The sequence below is a fragment of the Pavona decussata genome, unplaced genomic scaffold (assembly GCF_977016875.1).
Source record: "Pavona decussata unplaced genomic scaffold, jaPavDecu1.1 SCAFFOLD_58, whole genome shotgun sequence".
NCBI lineage: Eukaryota > Metazoa > Cnidaria > Anthozoa > Scleractinia > Agariciidae > Pavona > Pavona decussata.
Genome location: NW_028145480.1, coordinates 5,245,376 through 5,266,830, shown reverse-complemented (window position 1 = coordinate 5,266,830; position 21,455 = coordinate 5,245,376). Strand labels below are relative to the sequence as shown.

At 39.0% G+C, this 21,455-nt stretch overlaps 1 protein-coding gene across 1 annotated transcript; it reads right to left on the bottom strand.

The window, feature by feature from the left end:
• Positions 1-3,574: 3,574 nt before the first annotated feature.
• On the bottom strand, positions 3,575-19,624 carry LOC146479851 (uncharacterized). The gene is made up of 7 exons (XM_085110667.1): positions 17,785-19,624; positions 12,440-12,493; positions 8,708-8,985; positions 8,395-8,523; positions 7,264-7,388; positions 5,244-6,310; positions 3,575-4,783 (listed from the first exon to the last, which is right to left on the bottom strand). The coding sequence occupies exons 1-7, from the start codon at positions 19,445-19,447 to the stop codon at positions 4,617-4,619; spliced, it is 3,483 nt and encodes a 1,160-aa protein (XP_084966793.1). The 5' UTR covers positions 19,448-19,624; the 3' UTR covers positions 3,575-4,616.
• Positions 19,625-21,455: the final 1,831 nt, after the last annotated feature.

Genomic DNA, 21,455 nt, shown 5'->3' with positions numbered 1-21,455 from the left:
CTTGGGGTACTTGGCTTCCATGTTTATGTACAACGGGTACACTTGCAGTGGAATGAAATCGAGCAGGGGCCTTCTCTTGTATCTCCTCAATATAATAGCGTCCCAATTGAACCCTTTAAGGGAAGACTTGGTGTTCTTCCTTATAACATATAGCACAAGTCAGAAAGTCACACCACTGCTCATCTATTTTTTTTTTCAACAACTGGTACTTTAGGCATGATTGCACACTTGTCTACAAGGGAACCCACAGTTTCCTTGTCTCATACTTCTTCAAATATGGAGTATTTGTATGTTTTGTCAGATGAAGGGAAAAATAATATTTTAAAAAAGTTAGATTGTTTTTACTTACATATTAATGTCAGTACATTAACAGAGTACAATTAAACTATCATTACCTTCAAATTTTTGCCATCTTTATTTTAAACTCAGTGTACATTATTTGTTTAGTTATAAAAAAACTCCAAGCAATATATTATGTAATAACTTTTGTATATCAGTTTTAAGATTGGGGAGGCTTAATATTCATAAGCCTCATGGTATCTTTTATTGAGCCTGATCCTCTCCACTACTTGAGTTTTTTTTTCTTTTATTTGTTTGTCTGTGTACGTGTGGGAAATAAATAAATGTAAAGATTTTAAGGTACTTCTGCATTTCGAAGTCCAGCTTTAGGCTTCAGTATATTTATCTACACATGTTTTTTGACTGGTCAAGTTGGGTGACTCTTCACTGTCACAGTGTGTTGACTTTCTTGCAGAGAAGATGGTTGTGAGTAACAGGCAACAAGTCTTTATTCTCAACTGCCCCTATATACCGTAAAAGTAAACTTCAAATCTGTATGTACTATTACATTTGAGATTAAACTTCATCTGAAGGTAACCTAAAACCACGGCCTTATACACTTTTTAGGACAAATAATTAATTGTTCTTATTTTGCATGGAATATGGAACAGTGAGAAAAAAATCTGACAAAATTTCTCAAAACAAAATCTCTCAAAATTTAAGAAAAATGTTCAACACACCATTACCTCCGCCTGAAATGGCAAACTGGCCAATGGGCCGTGACTGAAAAAAGTGAAACTTTTGCTCTCGTGTGCGGCGTTTGATCATCGTGAAGATGTCTTCAGCGTTTCCCTTGTGGCAAAACCGAAAGGGAATTAATCGAAACGGAAACCTGAGATGGACTCCACTCCACAACAGATCAGTCATCTCCAAATTTTTATCCACAACAAAATTTATAGATGTTAAAGAACTTCTCTATTTTTCCATGATAACCTTCACTAGTAAATAACATGTTCGAATTATTCACAACGTTGACGACACCAATGTCCTCTCTATTACGTTTAATGTTTCCATACTTGCGAACGGCTTCACCAATTCGTTCTCCTACCGCTTTTTCTCCCAAACTGACCAATGATATTTTTCCGAAAATAATTTTTCATAACAGCAACAGTAATCAGTTTAAGCTGTTTGCATTTTGCCGTGATTTACCGTCGTATGACAGTAGTGGCAAACTTCCTACGATAAAACGGCTGATGTTTAGCCGGCTAGAAATTGTTTCACTGACATAATTCAAAACCTGTCTTTGAATTGGAGTGTTTCTAATTTTTGGTGTGAAAAAAATAAAATAAAATAACCGTGACACACACATAAAAATTACAAAACTCCGAGTTTGGCATTTCAAATCTCCCTCCAAAACAAGGAAAGTTGGTAGGGGGGTTTCCGGTTTGGTTAACTTCCGCAAATGACCAACGGACTTCCTGTCGGTCTTCCATTGTTATGCAGACGACCAATCAAAAAAATGATATTTTTCCATTATCCCAGAGTCTCTCCTGGCGCCGCCCCGCTGACCAAAAAGCCTGAGGACTCTGGGTACGAGATTGTGTTTTCCCATACTCGGGTTTGCGGAAATGATAAACCGTATTCAAACAAGGAGCTTAAGTGGTTAAAAGGAAAATAATCCCTACTATTCCAGTCTTTATTCACCCTTGTCCAGTAATACTCGAAATTAAGATTTTTCAATTCGCATTTTTTTTTGTCCGCATTTTGTCCTATATTTCCATGCAGAGTACAAGTCTCGACACTTGGCCAACTGTATCCTGCATAGGCTCGATTTCCAGCCGCTGCTCGGGAAATGAGCCCACGCTCACCCTCACTCGGGGAGAAAAGCCGGTCCCGAGGGAGCAGCGGAAATCGAGCCTAGCCTGTGCAATGTAGTGGATCTTTTTTCCCCGAGGAGCGGGTGGCTCTGCACAGGGCAGAACTGCAATTATTAATATGGAGAAGAAGTTTGCAATATTTCGTTAAGGTGATGATTTAAGTAACAAAAGAAAGCCGAATAATGCTGTCACACATATACAACGAAATAAGTCCAATTGAGAAGAACATGAAAGGGTAAACCATAGCTGAATTTATAAAATATTAAGGTGTCAAATAAACTCCTATAATCTTTATTTTCTACTAGAAAAGAAGAATTTTCCATTTGTCTTACTACACGACACCAACGAAGACTCTTCTCGTCCCAGTGTGACTAGTGACCAACAAAGTTTCGTTTTGTGTAGGCTCGATTTCTGCCGCTCACTCGGGTACGGTTGAGCCTACCTTTGGTCCGTCGCGAACAAAAACATCGGTGAAAATTCTGAGAATAATCGTTGCAAGTGACTTCAACCGGGTTGTGAGACGTAAAATGAGAAATGTGGGAATGGACGAGATCGATCACTACTCCAGAAATAATTTTTACAGAAATGAAGGTTATTTTATGAGTATTGTTTGTAAACTTCTTTCTATTTATGCTCTAAACCTGAAATTCACGATTCACGCGTAAATCTCGATCTTGGTTCACAAGTTTTTTCGAACAAAGTAACCTCGCGCTTTGATTGGTCTAGACGAGGTTTTTTTGCGATTGTCGCACAGACCACAGACAAGGAATGACGTCATAAGCGGCACAAAGTTCTCGTAATTTCGCATAGATTACGGGGACAGATTGAGGAATAGAAACCGCGAGACTTAGCGTTTCTGTATAACGTCAAAATCCTACTATTCCCAGTCTCCCGTCTTGCGCGGTATTTTACCCAACCGGAAGTGAAATTTGACGCTGTTACCCGGAGAAGAAAAATTGATAAGGAAATTTTTTCGATTTTCATACGAGAACAACATGAAGATTTGATCAAGCTGAAATAAAATAAAAATTGTTATATACACTTTAATATGTATTCTTAGTATTGCTTCTGAATAATAGTCTATAGGCTTTCTATTGTAAAGAACAATACACCTTAACTTAACTGGCCCCTGCATGGTAAGTACACACTTCTTTGTTATTTTAGATTGTGGCCATTTTAACTAACCCTCAGTTATTGAAAAACACAAGATCAAAGTCAATAATTTCTGCACAATTTTTGTTCCATTCAAATTCTTTCCACAAAAACAAAATATTCCCACTATAAACACTTTATAGTATACTTGAATGTAAGGGGTGGGGGGAAGGCGTTTTGACCTGTTACTATGTGAATGGTACTCCGACAGAACGTGACTCTTGACTTTAGAGTTTACAGATCACGACGATAAGAATGCAACTAAAGAGTTTCAAGTTGACGCCATCAAGGCTGGTTTTATTTTTGCTATTGTTTTGAACAATAATATTTTGGATAATCTCTGATTTAATCACATACTTACAATTTCTAAGAATATAATATATAGTTTATCAGATAGAGGTAAGAGACAATTACAAGGCTCGATAAATAATTTCTAAAACTACAGAGAAAGTTTGCGTCCGATTCAATGTAAAAATAACATCCAATACCATCCAATTAAAATAAAATATTTTCTATATTCGATGCATAAAATAACTGTGTACTCTATTGATCCGAACGGACGTGGGAATGTTGCGTTTTGTATGATTTGAATTCTGCGTTGTCACTGTGTTGTCAAATTGACGAAGAAAACATGGAGGAAAGCGAACGACAGGATGGAATGAAATTACGCGCGAACGTTTACTCGCTAAATTGTCGATGCTGTACGTTTGCGATTGAGGTAAAAATAATTTACGGTTGATAAAACTCGAGCAACTATAAAGTGATAACATCTCAAAGCAGTATGACTCTAACGACTTGTAAGGAAAGAAGTGAAAGCTTATCTTCAAGCAATAAATAAAAAGATGCAACAAATAAATGACTGCTTTTCCAAAGTAACTGCACTTGACGAGCAAGTTGCCTTGATTTTCTTATTGTTAGGCAAGGCTCAAAAATGGCAACTTGGAAAGTGACCAAATTCACCAATTTCAATTTAGAGGAAGAGAGGGATTTTTACTAGAAGATTTATCCAGAGGGAACTTGTTTCTACGGACCGTGTGAGAGATGCACTATGCAAAGGACAAAACCTCGCAACGACTTCATCCCACAAGGTAGCATTTGGGTAACTTTCGTGTCCTCTAGTACGGAATTACGCAAAGACAAACTTGCCCCCATTGTCCGAAGAAAATTGGGAACGGATGAAGACTTTGTCACGGCGAGGAAGAAGAATGTTAGGAATCTATCTAAGAACGAAAATTGTAAAGAAAGAAAGAAGACTATAATATCTTAGTTGCTATGGCGACGCTCTCGCGAGCCTGCAGTTCCTGTAAGTCAGCTGCTAGTTTTCTTGGTCGGAGTCTCTCGTTTCAGCGAAAGTCTGTAATTGTCTTCTTCCGAGTTGAACGAGGCGTTTAGGAGGAAGTGTCGCACGAAAGGACGGCTCACAAAGTCGTACTGGATGGAAGCGATCTGGTACGCCCACAACTGCCTCTCTGTCCCTGTAAATACGTTAAAGTAATAATCATGAGAAACACGATTGATTGATTGATTGATTGATTGATTAATTGATTGATTGATTGATTGATTGAATGATTGATTGTCAAATCAAATAAAATTATTTTGTTTGTTATACATGCCTTTGACCACTTCATACTTGAATCATATAGCAAGTAACCCGACTTTTCGTCCAGTCTCTGGCCTCAAATGAAAACCCTAAGCGTGTGCTCACATTCTCCACAAAACTCCTAACTTGAATTTGATGGTTTCAAGATGTTTCATAGAGCACAACAAAGCATCAAAATAAATAACGCACGTTAGAGCGATCTGTGTCTGCTCATTAAACCTATTGTTTTAACTTGTATCGCGTTATCGCTGTGGCTACCAGTGTCGTTGCTTAAGTTCCCTCCCATTGTGTTCTCCGACGGCAAAATTATCGAGCATTATAATTTGTACACTCACCTGACTGTAATTCGTGACTGCTGCCACTTGGCGAATCCTCCACCAACGAGTTATGACTGGACGAACGCTTAACCTCCACATTAGGCAATCTGTCGAGAGGGCCTGGGGTGAGCTCCGGGGACAGCCTCCCATCAATGCCATCCTCCTTGACTGACGGGCTGCTCTGAGACTTGGCTAGTCTCTCCTCGAACGATTTCCGATGGTTCGAGTTCTCACTCACGGGAAGAGTACACAGACTCGCCGTGAGCTTTTCCGAAGACGATCCTCGCGATACTCGGCCCTCTTTGACCGACTGACTGCTCGGCGTCCTCCGGACAAGTCCTTTGAGAAACGAGCGACGTGTTTCGCTCGTCTTCGTCTCCGACAGTCGCCGTTTTGGCGTCTTGAGCGAAAATGGTGACCCGTTTTGATTTGTTGACGTCTCCGAAAGCCTCCTCAACAGCGGAGGCCTACTAGGCGTGCGCGAGTTGGAATTACCACTGTTCGCGTTTCGTGGGCTCGAACTTTCGTTGAGTGAACTTGTGCTCGTGATAACAGAATCAGAACTTGAATTAAGTCCTTTCCGTAAGTTTCCGTCGGGTATGTCCAAAACTTCAGCACTACTGGTCCTACTGCGATTTAACATGACGCCACTGTCATTTATACTCTGGCGATTGGAAAATCTGAACAACTTACTCCGTGACGGCGTACGCTTGACTTTGGCGTTACGCTTGTCGTTTGCTTCCTTCGTGACATTTTCTCTTTCACGCGGGGATGTTTCCCCGTCAGTCTCAGTTCTTCCACTGTGCGTAGTAATTCCATTGCGATTCGGAGTTCCCCCATTCATGGCCACTCCGTCTGTTCGGTCGATTTTGTCATTGTTCCTCCGTGTTAGCAGGGATTGATTTCCTTCCTTTAGACTCTTTGTTCGTTTGCAAGCCAGGTAAGTATGTGTCTGCGCGATTTCGGTCAGAAAATTACCAAGAAACGGTAAACAAGGTCCACTCTCTAGACAGTTGGACAACTCTGCACGGTACAACGAGAAGTTATCACTTTCTCCCATGAGGATGGACAAGTCGCGAAACTTCCTGCGAAAAGAGAATGCAAACGTTTTGTTGACAATCACGAATGAATAATGAATGAATAAATCTTTATTTAAACACGGTAAAATTCAACAGGAGTATAAAAATTAGAAATAACCTAACTATCCTAAACAAAATTCAAAACCTAACTACAACTAATCTAACTAAAACCTGTTTTTCATGAATGCCGTGTATACTAGTACTCTAACATTAAAAATGAACATTAACTAATCTTTTACATTGACTTAGAGATTTAGCTTCTCTCACATCACAGGGCAGGCTGTTCCAGAGAACTGCTCCGCTATTTACAGATGGACAATTACAGAAAAATAAAAGCCACCATACATCACAACATATAACTATCCAGGTAGCGGTCCGAACTTAGAGATCCTCAACTGCCACGGACAACTCATTCCACGCGTGCTTCGCGCGGGTGCTACATCAAGAGGAAGAAAAGGATCGTCAGGATATCGTAGCCGTTTATTTTTTCGTTGGTATGTTCTACGAATTCGTGCGGTCTAAGAACGAAAAGTTTGGAAACGAGCAAGGAAATGGAAAATGAGACTGGGGAGAACCTACATGTAGGGGTGAGTGAGGCTCGCGCGCGAGACTTGACGATTTCGAAGATTCGCCTCTCCCTCCGTGAATGTTAAGAGCGGAAAAAACGACTGTTTAGCAGTGTAAGGATAACGCCTGTTCCGTCACAAGTTACATTCAAACTTCGCTACCGACAACTTAAGTAAGCAGACACCGCTCCAAAGAAGAGACTTAGCCGTGCAGTCATTTACAAGCTTCCCATGAGCGAATACCTCTCCTAAGAGAAAACTAAGCAGAGGGCAGAGTCACAGCACATGAGCACTACCACAGCCTGAAAGGTAGTACCAAGAGACCCCACTGAAGGATAGCTCAAATGCAGGGCCTGTCCCCCACTCCCTGGGAAAACAATAGACACAGCTTACTTTTTCCTTTTCGAGGGCACTTCTTTCCAGGTCTCTTTCAGTCGGTAGACCGGAGTGGACTGGAGACCAGCCAAAAGGGCCTTGAGAGAATTGAAGTTTCCTAAGATGTGGCATTTATCAGCAATCTGGAAACAACAAGGTTGAGAACAAATCAGCGTATTTTAACGCGAACTACCCTTTCCACTTAAAGGACCCTAGTCAGCCTCCGCCATTTTCGATGCCATCGAAATTATTGATATTGCATGTTGAAGCGAAATCTTATTAACTGTAAGTTGTGTTCCTGAAAGTATTTTCCATTATCTTTAGTAGTTTCACAGTGATTTCCTTCATTTCGACTTGCTCCGAATAAAATATAATAGCCAAACTCTCGCATATAAACAAAAACAAAGGTGTGCTGACTACGGCCCTTTAGGCCAATTTACACGTACAATTTGGCCCAAATGTCGAAAAAATGAGTGAGCGAAATTTGGCCGATTTATAACAACCCGTGGCAGTACGTCAGATTTCTTTGAATGAGGCTGATTTTCACCCTGGACGACAAATTGTGGCGTAAATTGGCCCATGCGAGTGAACCTGCTAATAAGGTCGATATATCAGTACGTGCAAATTAGCCTTGAGAGTACTTTTCCTAAGAATAAAGTTAGACAGAAAAGAAAGTTAACGCAAGAGCAGGGTTTACTATTTTAGGGCGCAGGTTTGTGGGACTTCCGCAATTCGAAAAAAAAATTCCGCATAAAATTTACGTTGGCGCGTCAAATGGGCGCACAAAATTGTGCCCAAGGATAAGTCCTTATTTTCTGAAACAAAGTATTCGAAAACATCACTGGCGATAAGATTGATAGGACCGTCGCTCTATACTTCGAAATTTACAGCCCCTTACTGTCTAATTGCCTTTTTCTCCTTCATTTGTTTTTGTGTTCGTATTCTGCACTTTCTTGAGTTGCTTCTGAATATATATATTCTTTTGAAGCCTCCTTTCTTGGAAAAGGCCCCCTAAAATTACAGAAGGGAACCCACTAGGCCCTCATTGGCCAATTTCTGGAATATACCTTGCAACAGCTATTCAGTTATTTCAATAGCTTAAATTTTTAAAAAAGTAGCTTTTCATTACCGTGACTGCAGAGAGCTTACCTGTATAACTTTTGAGATCGCGCGCGCCCGTCCGCTCGGTGTGTCCTGAGATAAAATTTCAGACGCCGCCAAAAGTGCAACGCGGTTGAAAAACTCCACCATGGCCATCACGTTTGGCGAGGTAACGTACTGAAATAAGGAGACGAAGGGTTAAGATCGATATCAACTTTCTCCTTCCAGTATAAATACATTGTAATATAGACTGGTGACGAGAATAACCAATCCGCTAACCAATCATATAGCGCAGTGAAGGAAAACCAAGACAAACGCCATTACTTTTGACACTATATAGAATACCGCACTAACACCTTACCTTGTCTTTTGTCATCCACCCACAGTTTGCCAGCTCCGGCCAAGGAATCCTGATGAACAGCTCTTTGTCAATAAGAGTGATTTCCCGCGCAAACAACGAGGCGTCGATATCAACCAGACGGGGAGAGAGGTCTGGGAGATAGCCGTCTCCAACTTCAGAACTTGGGGAAACTTCGCCTGCTGGACTTGTGACCTGGTTGGTCATTTCTTCCTCTTGAGAGGTGGATTTGAAGATTGGCGACAGAATTTTCTTGACGAGTTTTTTCTTTCTCATGCTTCCTAGAAAATAGAAAACAAAATTGCTTCAGTTAAAATATGAAGTGTGGCTTTCTGATTTTGCAGGCGCTGACGCGAATAGAATGGTGACTCCTTGAGCAAAATCTATGTATATGTCATTGATTTTCGCGAAAATTTTGCAAGACAGTTGAGCTAAATATTCATGTACATTTAAAGGTAATTTAGGCTCGTTTTAAATGTCGCCCTTCTGTCTTCTGAAATTTAATTCAATTACGTTCGACACGGTATAGTAGAAGCTCGACGTGTGTACCACTTACGACTGTGCCTCAAGTCCGAAATTATCTAAAAGTACCATTCAAACGTATACTATATTATACTATTGTATGAGTATTGCCTTTCATGCCACAGTATTCAAAATGGCGTCTTAGCGAAGGTCCTATTCGCACAAAATAAAATTACATTCGATGTCTGATTAAACAGTTGAACTTTTGTCGAACTTCTGATGAACTCGACAACGTGGAAGTTTGATGATTGAACCGGGAAAGGGAAAAAATTGCTTTCAATGTCAACCCAAGGTTACATGAACTATTTCAACCAAAAATGTTAACTTTTTGGATTAATTAGACCTAATTTGTGCAAGCTTTCGCAATAGGTTATGGAGCGGATGTAAAACTTCCACTTGCATTAATGCAAACATATGTTTTTGTTCTTTTAAATTATCAGGCGCATTTTAATCCCGTCAAATACAATTCAAGTTACAAATAAGAATCGAATCTCCACTCAGTTCAGCTTTAAAGACCTTCACCTTGCAAAGCACACTGTATCACTTTGTGATTTGCGTGGTTTTGCCAGTCTTGTAGGGCTGATAACATCGGGCACGACTGACACGCATTAATTGGCCTAAAATGCACTTGGCTCAACTCTGACAAGTATGTCCATGTCGGTATCACTGGCAAGCTTATAAACACGAACCCACAAAAGGCCCGGTTAATTCTTCTCAAGGGCCTCCGATATTGCGGTACCATACTTCAGTCTAGACGACTATTGTGGGTTTTATAAGTCGTAACCACAGGGAAGTTCAAAGGATAACCCTACATTAAAAACTACTAAATTTTAAAACTGAACATCTGCCATTTGGAACGATCCAGTCGCATCCTTGATCGCTCTTACAAAAACACCCCTTTTCTAGAGTCAGTTTTTTCAGTCATGTGTTGTTTCAACTATTGAGTCTGTGGATGAATTTCAACCTGGGACCATTCAAATGAAAGCTATTGAGCAGTAAGTTCCCGTGGTACTGTTTTCTATGCTGTACAAAGTGGTTCTAACTTTTGAGTCTTTGCATGAAATCCTAAAGTGTGACCATTCAAATGAAAGCTACTGAGCAGCACTTTCCTGAGATACTTTTGAGTATGTTGCAAAAGATGGGTCTACCCCAACGTCTTGATATACATACCAATAAAAACTTCAAATGTGGGTACTAAGCAGTGCATTGCTGTAAAAGGCGGCCTTTAATAACTTTGCGTCTGTGAATAATACTGCATGCTATGTGCGTCACTCACTAACAAAAAAAAGCAATGCGAGCTACATTGGTAAAGTTCCAGCTTTTCATGTCAATAATAATAATTATCCGTCTGGTTCCTGTAGCGAACTGTCTAACTGTTTTTTTTTTGTTTTAGATTCAGAAGATTAGAAACCTCAAAATTTTGAGCGAGATTTATCTCAGTTGAATAAGGCGAAGTCAATGCATGTCGCGCTTCGAAAAAAAAAATGCAAGGACCAATTTAAAGACATTGATAGCTACTTACTCTGAGTGTGCAGAATGGCGCCATCTTTTGACAATGAGATTTGGTTAAGCTATTTTCCAACAAAAAAACCGCAATTCACTTGGAGAGCAAGTTTCGGCGAGCTAAACAAACGCGGCTCGGTAAGTTGGGTGGAAATTGAATTAGAATTTTAACAATCAATATGAATTCTGTAATCCGGATGGAATTATCTTGAAGTTTCCCTGGTCACGAAAACAAACGGAGAATGGTTTATATTTCAATAGCAAACAACGTCAGCATAGCTTAGCGAACAATACTGAAGCGCTAATCCTTTTTATCGAAATCTCGCAGAAGGACGTCATTTTATGAATAAAGAAAAGGATTTTTTTCACAAATTACGTGTACGTGACAAAAGCAGACAAGAAGCCGAGCCGAGCGACAATGCCGTTGACAAAACACGACAAAACAGCAACGAGTGAAGTCACGTAAAATATGATTGTTTTTCGACTATCGCTATGTCCAGCAAAGACACAGCGTCAAAATATATTTTCCACGTTCTTATAACTAAAGTTCTATCTTTCGGTATGAACAGGAAACAGAAAATAATGAGCTTTCATGTGAAAGGATGCATCAATGCATTAGTACTTGCCAGAAGGTTATATCGATGTGTTAGATGAGTTTGTATGCATTAATTTGAATAATTACTAACATTAAAACGCCCATTATACCTAAAGGTATAAAGAACAATGAGCCTAAAAGCTAAAAACAATAACAAAACAAAAAATGCCAAGGTCGTTTTGAAGAATATCATAAAAAGAGAATACAAAAGTATACAGCAGCTTTCATTAGTGTCATCTGAATTTCATCCACAGATTCAAAAGTTAGAATCACCTTGTACAAAATATCAAACAGCACCACAGGAAAGAACTGCTCAGTAGCTTTTATTTGAATGGTCACAATTTAGGATTTCATCCACAGACTCACAAGTTAGAACCACCATGTACAGCATAATAAACAGCACCACAGGAAAGTACTGCTCAGTAGCTTTCATTTGAGTGGCCACAGTTTAGGATTTCATCCACAGACTCACAAGTTAGAACCACCTTGTACAGCAAAATAAACAGCATCACAGTAAAGTACTGCTCAGTAGCTTTCATTTGAGTGGTCATACTTTAGGATTTTATCCACAGACTGAAAACTTAGAACCACCTTCTACAGCATAAAAACAGCACCAGAGGAAAGTACTGCTCAGTAGCTTTCATTTGAATGGCCACACTTTAGGATTTTGTTCACATAGTCAAAACTTAAAACAATCTTCTATGCATAATTAATGGTACCAGGAGCTACATACAGGGTACTGTAGGGCCCAAAAAATCTCATCAAAAATCCATGAGGGAATTTACTTTAATAATTTTGATCTGGACTAGGTTTTGCTTTATAGCTTGAATGAGGTATATTTTGTAGTATTTTTGACCACGCCCACAATTCTGATAACTGCCCCCCCCACCCCCTCTCCAGTTCCTGTGGAAAATGAGGTGATTCCCAGATCTCTAATTTACATCAACAATAAAATATTTATAATTCAGGCCACAGGATGAATGTCAAAACCTTTTTATCATAAAAAGTAACTTAGCTTTTAGCAATACTTATGATATAATTTAGCCTATGGGCTGCAATTAACTTTAATCTTAATAAAATGAAAATTACTCACTAGAAATAAAAATCTGACTTACCACTGTAAGAGAAACTGGACTTCCCTACTGGAGTGAGGTCACCACATGATGAATCTGAAAATTATGAAACAAGAAAAAAACTTGAAACAGTTGATCAGGACACATCTACACACGACTATATCATTTGCAGTATTGTCAGTTGAATGCTATAGTAATCTGTTGCACCTGAAGGACATCACTAACAAGCAATAGGGGTATACAGTACATTAGCAAGTACTGCCATGCCATGTGCACTTGCTGGATGCGTACCATCTTGTTACAACTGACTACTGTTAACTCTGTTATGTAACCCACATAAAGTGTACTCAATATTGAATAATGACCCACCTAGGTTAGGGGTGCAAAGGGCATTGGAGGGGGGGAGCGGGGGAGGGTAAACAAGACCCCACCTATCTGATGAACCATGTGAACAAAAGTTGTTGGCCTCAAAACTGAATCACCATGAGCTCCTTGTTGAGACTGAATATGAGAAATAAATATTCTGTTTGCAAGAAGCTTGCAGCTTTAGCAAAACAACACTGGAAGGTTTGAATATTTTTTTTTTTGCTTTTACTTTTTTTGGAGTGACATCCCACGAACAAGAAACACAAACAAGAAACCATCCTTCAGACTGGGGAATGGGTTACATAAAGATACATGTACCATCATCTCATTGCTAAACAATGTGTCCTTTCCAAGTGCAGTAGTTTTGACCGTTTCCCTATCAACATGTAGCTCCACAAAGAGCATTATTTTGGCTACTGGGCAGAATTGAATATAAACGTTTCAGACCTCCCACGATTCCCAGGTTCAACAGGATCTCCCCACTCTCCTAGTAAGTGACATATTTTTCTCCTAAGATTGGTGAGATTCTTACCCCCCCCCCTCCCCATCAACCCCACCCTACCCCAAAATAAATATTTTGTCTTTCAATTGCTTTAGTACAGTTTCAGTACATGTAGTGAAAAATAAATCCTTTCCTTCAGATGATTTTACTCAGACAGGGTTGTCACAATAAACTGTAATACATGTAACAATTCCCCGACTTTTCACTGACCGTCCAAGCCAGCGATGAAACTACAGTAATCACTTCCTTCCTTAATATTTTTTAGACATTTCCTTTGCCAACAAGGAAACCCTGTCACAAACCTGGTTATTCACCAAAAATTAAATTTTTTTTAATGACTTTGAGGTAAAATTTAGAATATTTCCCTGACAATTCCCCGACTTTTCACTGACTGTCCAAGCTGGCGATGAAACTACAGAAATCACTTCCTTCCTTACTATTTTTTAGACATTTCCTTTGCCAACAAGGAAACCCTGTCACAAACCTGGTGATTCGCCAAAAATTAATTTTTTTTAATGACTTTGAGGTAAAATTTAGAATATTTCCATGACTTTTCCCTAACCTTAAAAAAAAATCAGTTTATCCCGGACTTTTTCTTTACTGTGGAAACCCAATTAAAACATTTATCTGCAGCGGACTGGACAGCAGTGAGAAAAATAGTTTATCTATCAGAGCGAGGCATCTCAGCCTGAATCAATAACCTTGTGACAACAAAATAATTACAATAAAAATAAAAACACTGACCAAAAAATTTCAGCCAGTGGGCAAGATTCATCCACTGAATAAGTTAATACCCAGCTGTTAAAATGCACTTCAACTAATACATTTTAGCAGCTGGATAGTAATTTATTCAGAGGACACAGTTGTTCCCTCTGTAAACAACAAGAGCCTGGAGTAAAAAGCTGTTGCAGACCGGACGGAAAGCTAATACGAAAATGGAACAAAACACTGACTACTGATTTAACTTAAAGATAAGAAAAGCTTATTTTAAAAACAAGCACATAATTTAAATACATAGATTATTTCTGCTGTAGGGCTAGATCTGTAAATGCACTGCCGCTATATATAAAAGGTAGTCTTGAAAAAAGTGCCACGCTGCAGTCATAAATGGAAAAGTAAACTGTAATTGTATACTGAACTTAATGGATAAAAATGTCAAGTTAGATAAGAACAAATCGAGCTGTTACATGTATGTCTCAAACAACCTCAGGACAGAAATTCCACAGTTGTAAATTGCAAATATGAGACATGCACGTGTAAAAACCTTTTTTCAAATACAGAAAGTGCAAAGCGAATTAAGAACATTAAAGATTTCTGTGATATTTAAGAAACATTATACAAAATATGTCATTCAAGTTTTCTAACTTGGCACAATGTCAAGGAATCAAGCTGTCTTTGTCAAGAAACATTTGTAAACAGTGTCACTGCAGTTCTGCTAGAATGTAAACATTACGCAGAGGATAGAGTGAAATTTCTCACCTTTATCGCTATCCAGAAAGTTGAAATAAGTGACAGGGATGGAGAAACTGAATGGATATTCTTCATCTTTTGGTGGAGAATTGAAAAGGTCCATACAGGACCGATTAAGGACGTATGTCTTCTTGGAACTCGACCACATGTTGAGACCATCTAAAGCTTTGATTTTGACAACGAAGGAGCTAAGGTGATCACGTTCAAACATCAGACAAACAAGTTCTTATCGTGAAGACTGAAACCGAAAAATATCTTTTGGATTAAACCAAAGAACGGTCTGTGTTGATTCTCATTTGGTGCAAATTGAAGCCTGACAGATGAATTGATTGAATTTATGTGAACATAGTGTACATGTCATGACCTAATGCCAGTGGAATCCTTTAAATGTAAAGCAGTTTAGTGTCAGTTTCATGGAAACTGAGATATCACGTCAATTAACACCCGACAAAGTACATCCTTGACTACAACATTAACACTGTTCTCCATTTCAAAATGACCACAGGGTAAAATGAGATAAATTCTAAAAAAGAGAACTCTAAATTCATACCACCATTTTCAGTAATCTTCAAATACTGTTTGAGCTTCTAGACTTGGAAAATCTCATTTTACTACTGCCTGTTTTTCTGAATATAGGGCAAACTATGCTTGACCTTTATGTAAACAAAAGGATAACAAAATTATTGGCATTCTTCCAAGCCCCTCTGTGAGCTATTCACATGTCGGGGATTCCCACTGACATATCAGACATTCCAGTAGATCATGAATTGGGTTATATCCAGTGATTGGTCAACTGTCAAATTTGCATAACTCATGGAGAACATGACACTGGGACCTATGCAAATATACGTGAGAACAAAAAATTCACTGAGCCAAAGCATCTCAACAATTTCTCACCCAATCAATCTTAAATCTCCTCTAAAATTGCAAATATGATTTTGCAGAAGTAGTCAACCACAGGCATAAAGTTTAAATTCCTTCACCAAAACATTTTTTTTAGAGTTATTACTCAGTTTTTAAACTAAAACAGTGCTATAACAGAATAATAACAACAACAAAAAATACTGTGTAAGTAAACCTACATGTACATTATCTTGATTTCAAGATGGGGTCACGTAACCTCACGTCAGTATGGCCGACAAAAAGGCAGCCTTTTTCCCTTTAGAGTAAATAACACCATATTTCCTCACACAATTGTATGGGCTGACTACTTCCTGTTAAAAGGACGTGATCAGTGATAACTCATAGGATTGGAGGAGGTTCTTTATAGAATGGTTTTTATGGCAATCATATTGGAAGAAACGTTTTTCAAAAGGGGGGTCATTATTTGACAGCGGGTGATTATTTGAGGGAAGACGGTTAGTAAAAACTTGTTAAACAGGAAAACAGACTCAATATAAAATTAATAAAGTTACAAAGGTAATGAATAAAAAAAGGAAGAAACCTGCATTCACAAACTTGCAGCTACAGTTCTCCGAAGAAGCTCTCTTGGAACTGTGTCGAAGAATATTCTGAGTATTTTTTCAGTTTCTGGATATCAATATCTTGGAAAGTAAAATATTTTCAAGTACTGCATGACTCACTCACGGATATTGGTACCAAACAAAGAACATAAATATTACATGCACAAATATTGTTTTGACACAAGATACACATTGGATCAAATAATTAAATTAAATAAAAATATTACTACAAAAATCAACTGAGCAATTCATTGAGTGGGATATTTTGGATTGACTAAAGAAAATGTCTTCTCTAAAAATCCTCAAAAAATGAAAATTTGAAGAAAAAAAGGTAAAAAGGAAGAAGAATCTTTTCTGTTTTCACTCTGGAAAGTATGACAGGGTTATGTCTGGTAAATGGCCTACACTCACCATAATGTATATTGCCTCTCATTTTCTGTTCACATTATATAACACCTCTGGTAGTGTAGATTTACAATGTAACAAAATAAAACTGAAAAAGCTTAACGCTCAAAAAAACCCTTAAAATGGAACGACTTAAATACTAGGAATCCCAGAGGCATGAATGTGATAAAAAGTTACAGAAACTAAACTTGTACATTTACATGCTGTTATAGACTCTTAAGGCTGCCATATACTTATATAGCCTCTCAAAACTGATACAAATGAAAAGGTCATTGACATATGAAACACAAAATCACCAGCTAGGTCTTCACGAACCAGCTGTGATTACAGTGACAATTAGTGAAACGAGGAAATTTACAAGTCACTGGAAAACCTAGAGCTATAATGTATAAAAGAGAAAAATATTTTGTTCCCAGCTACATGTACATGTATTTATACAATATGTTATATATGCAACAAAGATGCATCTTGTTTGTTAAAAAGGTTGGACGATTATACTGTACATGTATGTAAAAAACTCATGCACCTGACATTGTATTTTTTTTGTCTTTAATAAAAAACAGTAATAAAAGCTGAATCAAATAATCAACTTAATTTTTTTGGAATTAAAAAACACATACAACATAATAATTTCAACCTTGTCCTTAATTTTGTCCACCAAGGCCTAAAACAGGCGTGATGCCCACTTTTTTAGAACAATAATTCAAAGCAAATTCGCCTAATTTTTTAAAAGTCTGAAATAAGTTGTGCTCTCCTTGCTGGTCTATTCAAAACTGTCCATATTTTCTATGTTGGTCTCTTGTACAGATGTGCATAGATATGAACAACAATTCTGAGGAGAGCAGAAATGAATAGCGAGACTGGGGATTTCTACAAGCGTGTGAGGTCAGCATCAGAATCTACTGTTTATTCACTTTGCGCCTCGCCCGTTTATGCTTTTGTTTCTCCCCATGTCCTTCAAAAGAAAAACTACTTTGCAGTCTACAATAGGTATAAAGATTTTGGCAGCAAATTGCAACCAACAGTAATATTGGTTCTTGAAAACTGGTTCCAAATCAAAACATTAAGTTTGTTACTGAGATGATCATTCATCAAGTCCTTAATTCTCATTGCTACACTTGGATGTAGCAAATGAGAATTTAGAAATTGATCACACTGAAACTGTACGCCATTCCACCTACCTTGCTTACTTTGAAGTGGTGATGTAACAACTTCTTCCCTGGTCGAAGACAAGCCTTTTGATGCTGCAAAACTACCACTAAATCCACCACGGCGAGTACCTCCCACAACTCCATTTGGAGCATCAGAATCCTGGACGCTCGACAAATTCCCTTCGTTATTTCTAACACTGGCATCATTCTCTTTCAATGAATCATCAGAATCTGCAGCTTGCATCCGCAACTTTGGTCGCTTCTTGTACAATACTGACCAGAATCTTCTTAGTTTTTCTTTGCGTGGCGGCTGGTCACCCTCGCTCAATGTGACAGCCATGTCGTCTTTGAACTCCAAGCGCCGTGCTGCAGGTGTCTTGTTGTCTCCCTCTGAGATGGACCGAGTGCCATGGGCAAAATCAGGTCTTTTTGAAGAAGGTAACCAGTCTGACCTCTTTGACAACTGTTTCTTGGGGCTGAGCGAAGAATCTCGTGTTCTGGTATCATGATTACTAGTCGTCTTTCTATTCTCTTTTGCAGTGTATTGTTTATTGTGTAACACAGGGCTTCGTCTAGCAGCCCCTGTACTAAAATCTGATGGCATGGGTATTCTGTTGGCTTCATTACCCATGGCCAGACAAAGAGAATGTTTACGATGGTGCTTGGGCGTGGTCAATTCCCCTTTACCGCTTCTCACAAAATTAAGATTTGAGGGATGTGCTCGTAAATTCTCAACCCTCTGCTGTAAGCTTGCAAGGGCTAAATTTTTGTCTGGACTCTCTCCCTCTCGGTTAAATAAAGCTGACGGACTTAATTTTAGGCATGCATCATCCGCAGTACTTTCACCCCGAGTTCTAAATTCGCGAATCCTCAGATCAGCGTCAACACGAACATTTTGTAAATCACCAACATTTGGCAGCGAAGGACATCGAAACGGCTTCGCAAGGGAAAGCCGGGGGTGCGAATTTGATCTGTGTAACGATCCAGCGTTTAAATTATCGAACATGTCCTCGAGGTCGCTGGCATTGGAGCTTGTAAGACTCGGAAGAACTGGTCGATGGTATTGTGTAATAGCCAACCTACGAACTTTGCTCGGGTTAAACATTGCCACTGACCATGTTGAAATAGTTCGATCCACAGACAGGGGTAACGTGGGCATGTACTCTGGAATTTGGACATCTTCGCCATCATCATCGTCACTGTAGTCATCAGAATCAGAGTCACCGCTGATTTCGCAGATGGCGGTGGAGGGAATCAATTCAAGTCCTTGGGGTTCTCCCGCGTTGAAACTTCGCAGCCATTTGGGCCATACGTCCTCTTTACCACAAAGCTCATACGTTTTCCAAATCAACGTGTCGTTGCTCCACTTAGCTTTGAAAGTAAAAGGACAGCCGTCACAGACTTCAATGGTCACGTCGGAGCGAAGAAATTTCGTAACTGTTTTCCCGGACTCGTACTGCAAGACATGGGCTTCCGAATCCCTCCTATCTCGCGTTTCTTTGACAAAAACAAACTCATCCGTCAATAAAATATGAACCGTCTTAGAATAGTGGAGTTGGCTGTTCAGCTCCAAAAATTCGCTTTCAATCAAAACTTCGCCATCCGTGATCGGTGAGGTTGGGCCAGACAAGCCATGCGGCACAACGCCAATGTTATTGTTCGCGCCACAACAACTCCGTTCGACATCCGCCATATCCTTCGTCTTCCTGTATTTTTGGTTTGTTTTCAAGACTTCATTGTATCATGCTGCGTCTGCTTGTGGACATACGCGCCTGTGAAACTGTCTGGGCACGTTATTCTTTTCTCAGAGCGACAGTTCACGCCGGGTAAATAGAATGAATGGGCCTCCCGTCCGCCATTTTGTTCTTGTAATCTATGTAAATTATTCATATCTGTGACGTCAGGGGTCATCATAAATAATTAACGACTATTAAGTTTGGATTTTTGTTCACGGTGCATCTTCCCCAACAATAGCCATTTTAAAGCAGTTGCAAATAAAATCAACTATAAGGTTAAGCTTTCAGACCGTAAATTGGTAGAAATTTTATGAGATCAGGGGGCGATGGTCACTGACTTGACTAACTTTGCCTTGTTCCACTGGGATTGTCTGTACATCTCCTGTTTGCTCGCTTAGTTTGTTTGCTCCACTGCATAATTCTGGCTGATCTGAAATGTTTTGTCTGTAATCTTGTCATCAATTTGCATGATAGCCAACCAAAGTTAGCATGTTGATAACCGTAAATTCTAGAAAGCCTGACATTTAACAGTATTAATTAAAGGCGTGGAAGTGCACCGTGTTTTCCTAAAGATTAAAGCCCATGCGTAGTGTTAACTAAAATACCTTTAAGCTGGCGTAAACTCTTGTGATCCGATGCCAGGTGTTTTTTACTCCAACAGCATTACATTGTATACTGGTTATAAATGAAAAGGCGTGTGGAAAAGCGAAACGTTTGACGCGCGCGAGAATACAACCTGCAACTGCCCATCTCGCGCGTGACCTTGGCATAGCGGCCAGGACTGAACGGGTTAAAATTCTATTTACCACCAGAAAGAAAATGTAATTTACTGTAGCCTCACACATTTTTATTAGATCAGGCTCCGATCCAGTTCAACTAAAATACGTAAAGGGAAAGACTGAAATATTTCAAGTCAGATACGGATGAAACAAATCAAACGAAATCTAGGAAAGTTTTTATTTGTTTTTGATAGTCAGTTCCAAATAAAATTGTGTTTAAACCAGTTTTTTATCCTTAATTTCCAGTAGAGGGGATGTTATCTGTGATCACTTATTCCTTTGTTTGCGAGTTCCATCACGGAACTTTCCACTCTGAGGATTTTATTTTCTAAAGCGGCTTGGCAAACATATTAGCGGTGCCCTTTTGAAAAGCAATGCCAGCTGGAGTAACGCAAAACAAAGACTCATGGCTCATTAGACACATCATGCATGTGGTTCTATTTTTAGCATAAATCCGGTGGCGTTTTATCACGAACTGCTGTAGAGTAATCTGTTTGGCTAAGCCGATCGATTACTGTTTATCCTCACGCAGATTTAAATTTCAAAAAACATTCAATGTTGATTTTACAATGTTCACGTGAAAAAGCGATTAAATCTTTACCCTCGAGTTCTATGCGTGATCCGCTGACTCAGGAAGCACCCTCATTCAACAGTCACGCGACTTATTATGCAATTGTTAAATATTCATTTTTTTCAGCCAATGGTGTCTCAACAGAAGTTTTACCTTTTTAGGGTAGCGCAAGATTAGGGGGATGGGAGCAACGTCGAGGGTTTTAACGTTTTACGTACAGTGAATGTTAAAACGCGATTAACTTAGTACTTTTTCTCAAAAGAGGAGTATATGGGAACGTCTCTCACCGAATATTTTAAGCCAAACTAAAAGAGCTGTACCTATACTATAGCTTTGAATAATGAACGGGGTACCAGCTAGTTCTACCAAATAATTAAGCAATACCTTATGGTGCTAGGATCTGGAGCTCTGAATACAATAAAGAATGTATTCAGTTCGTTCACCCTCTTTGCTCTCTGGCAACTGAATGGGTTTATTTGGAAGAAAAACAACCACAAATACTAAAAAATTCCGGTTGTAAGCACATGTCCCTAAGCTTTAGCGTCCCCGCTAGTTTCTAATTTTGTCACACCAGTGATTTATAAAAATATACACTGATTTTCTGAAAGCACTGAC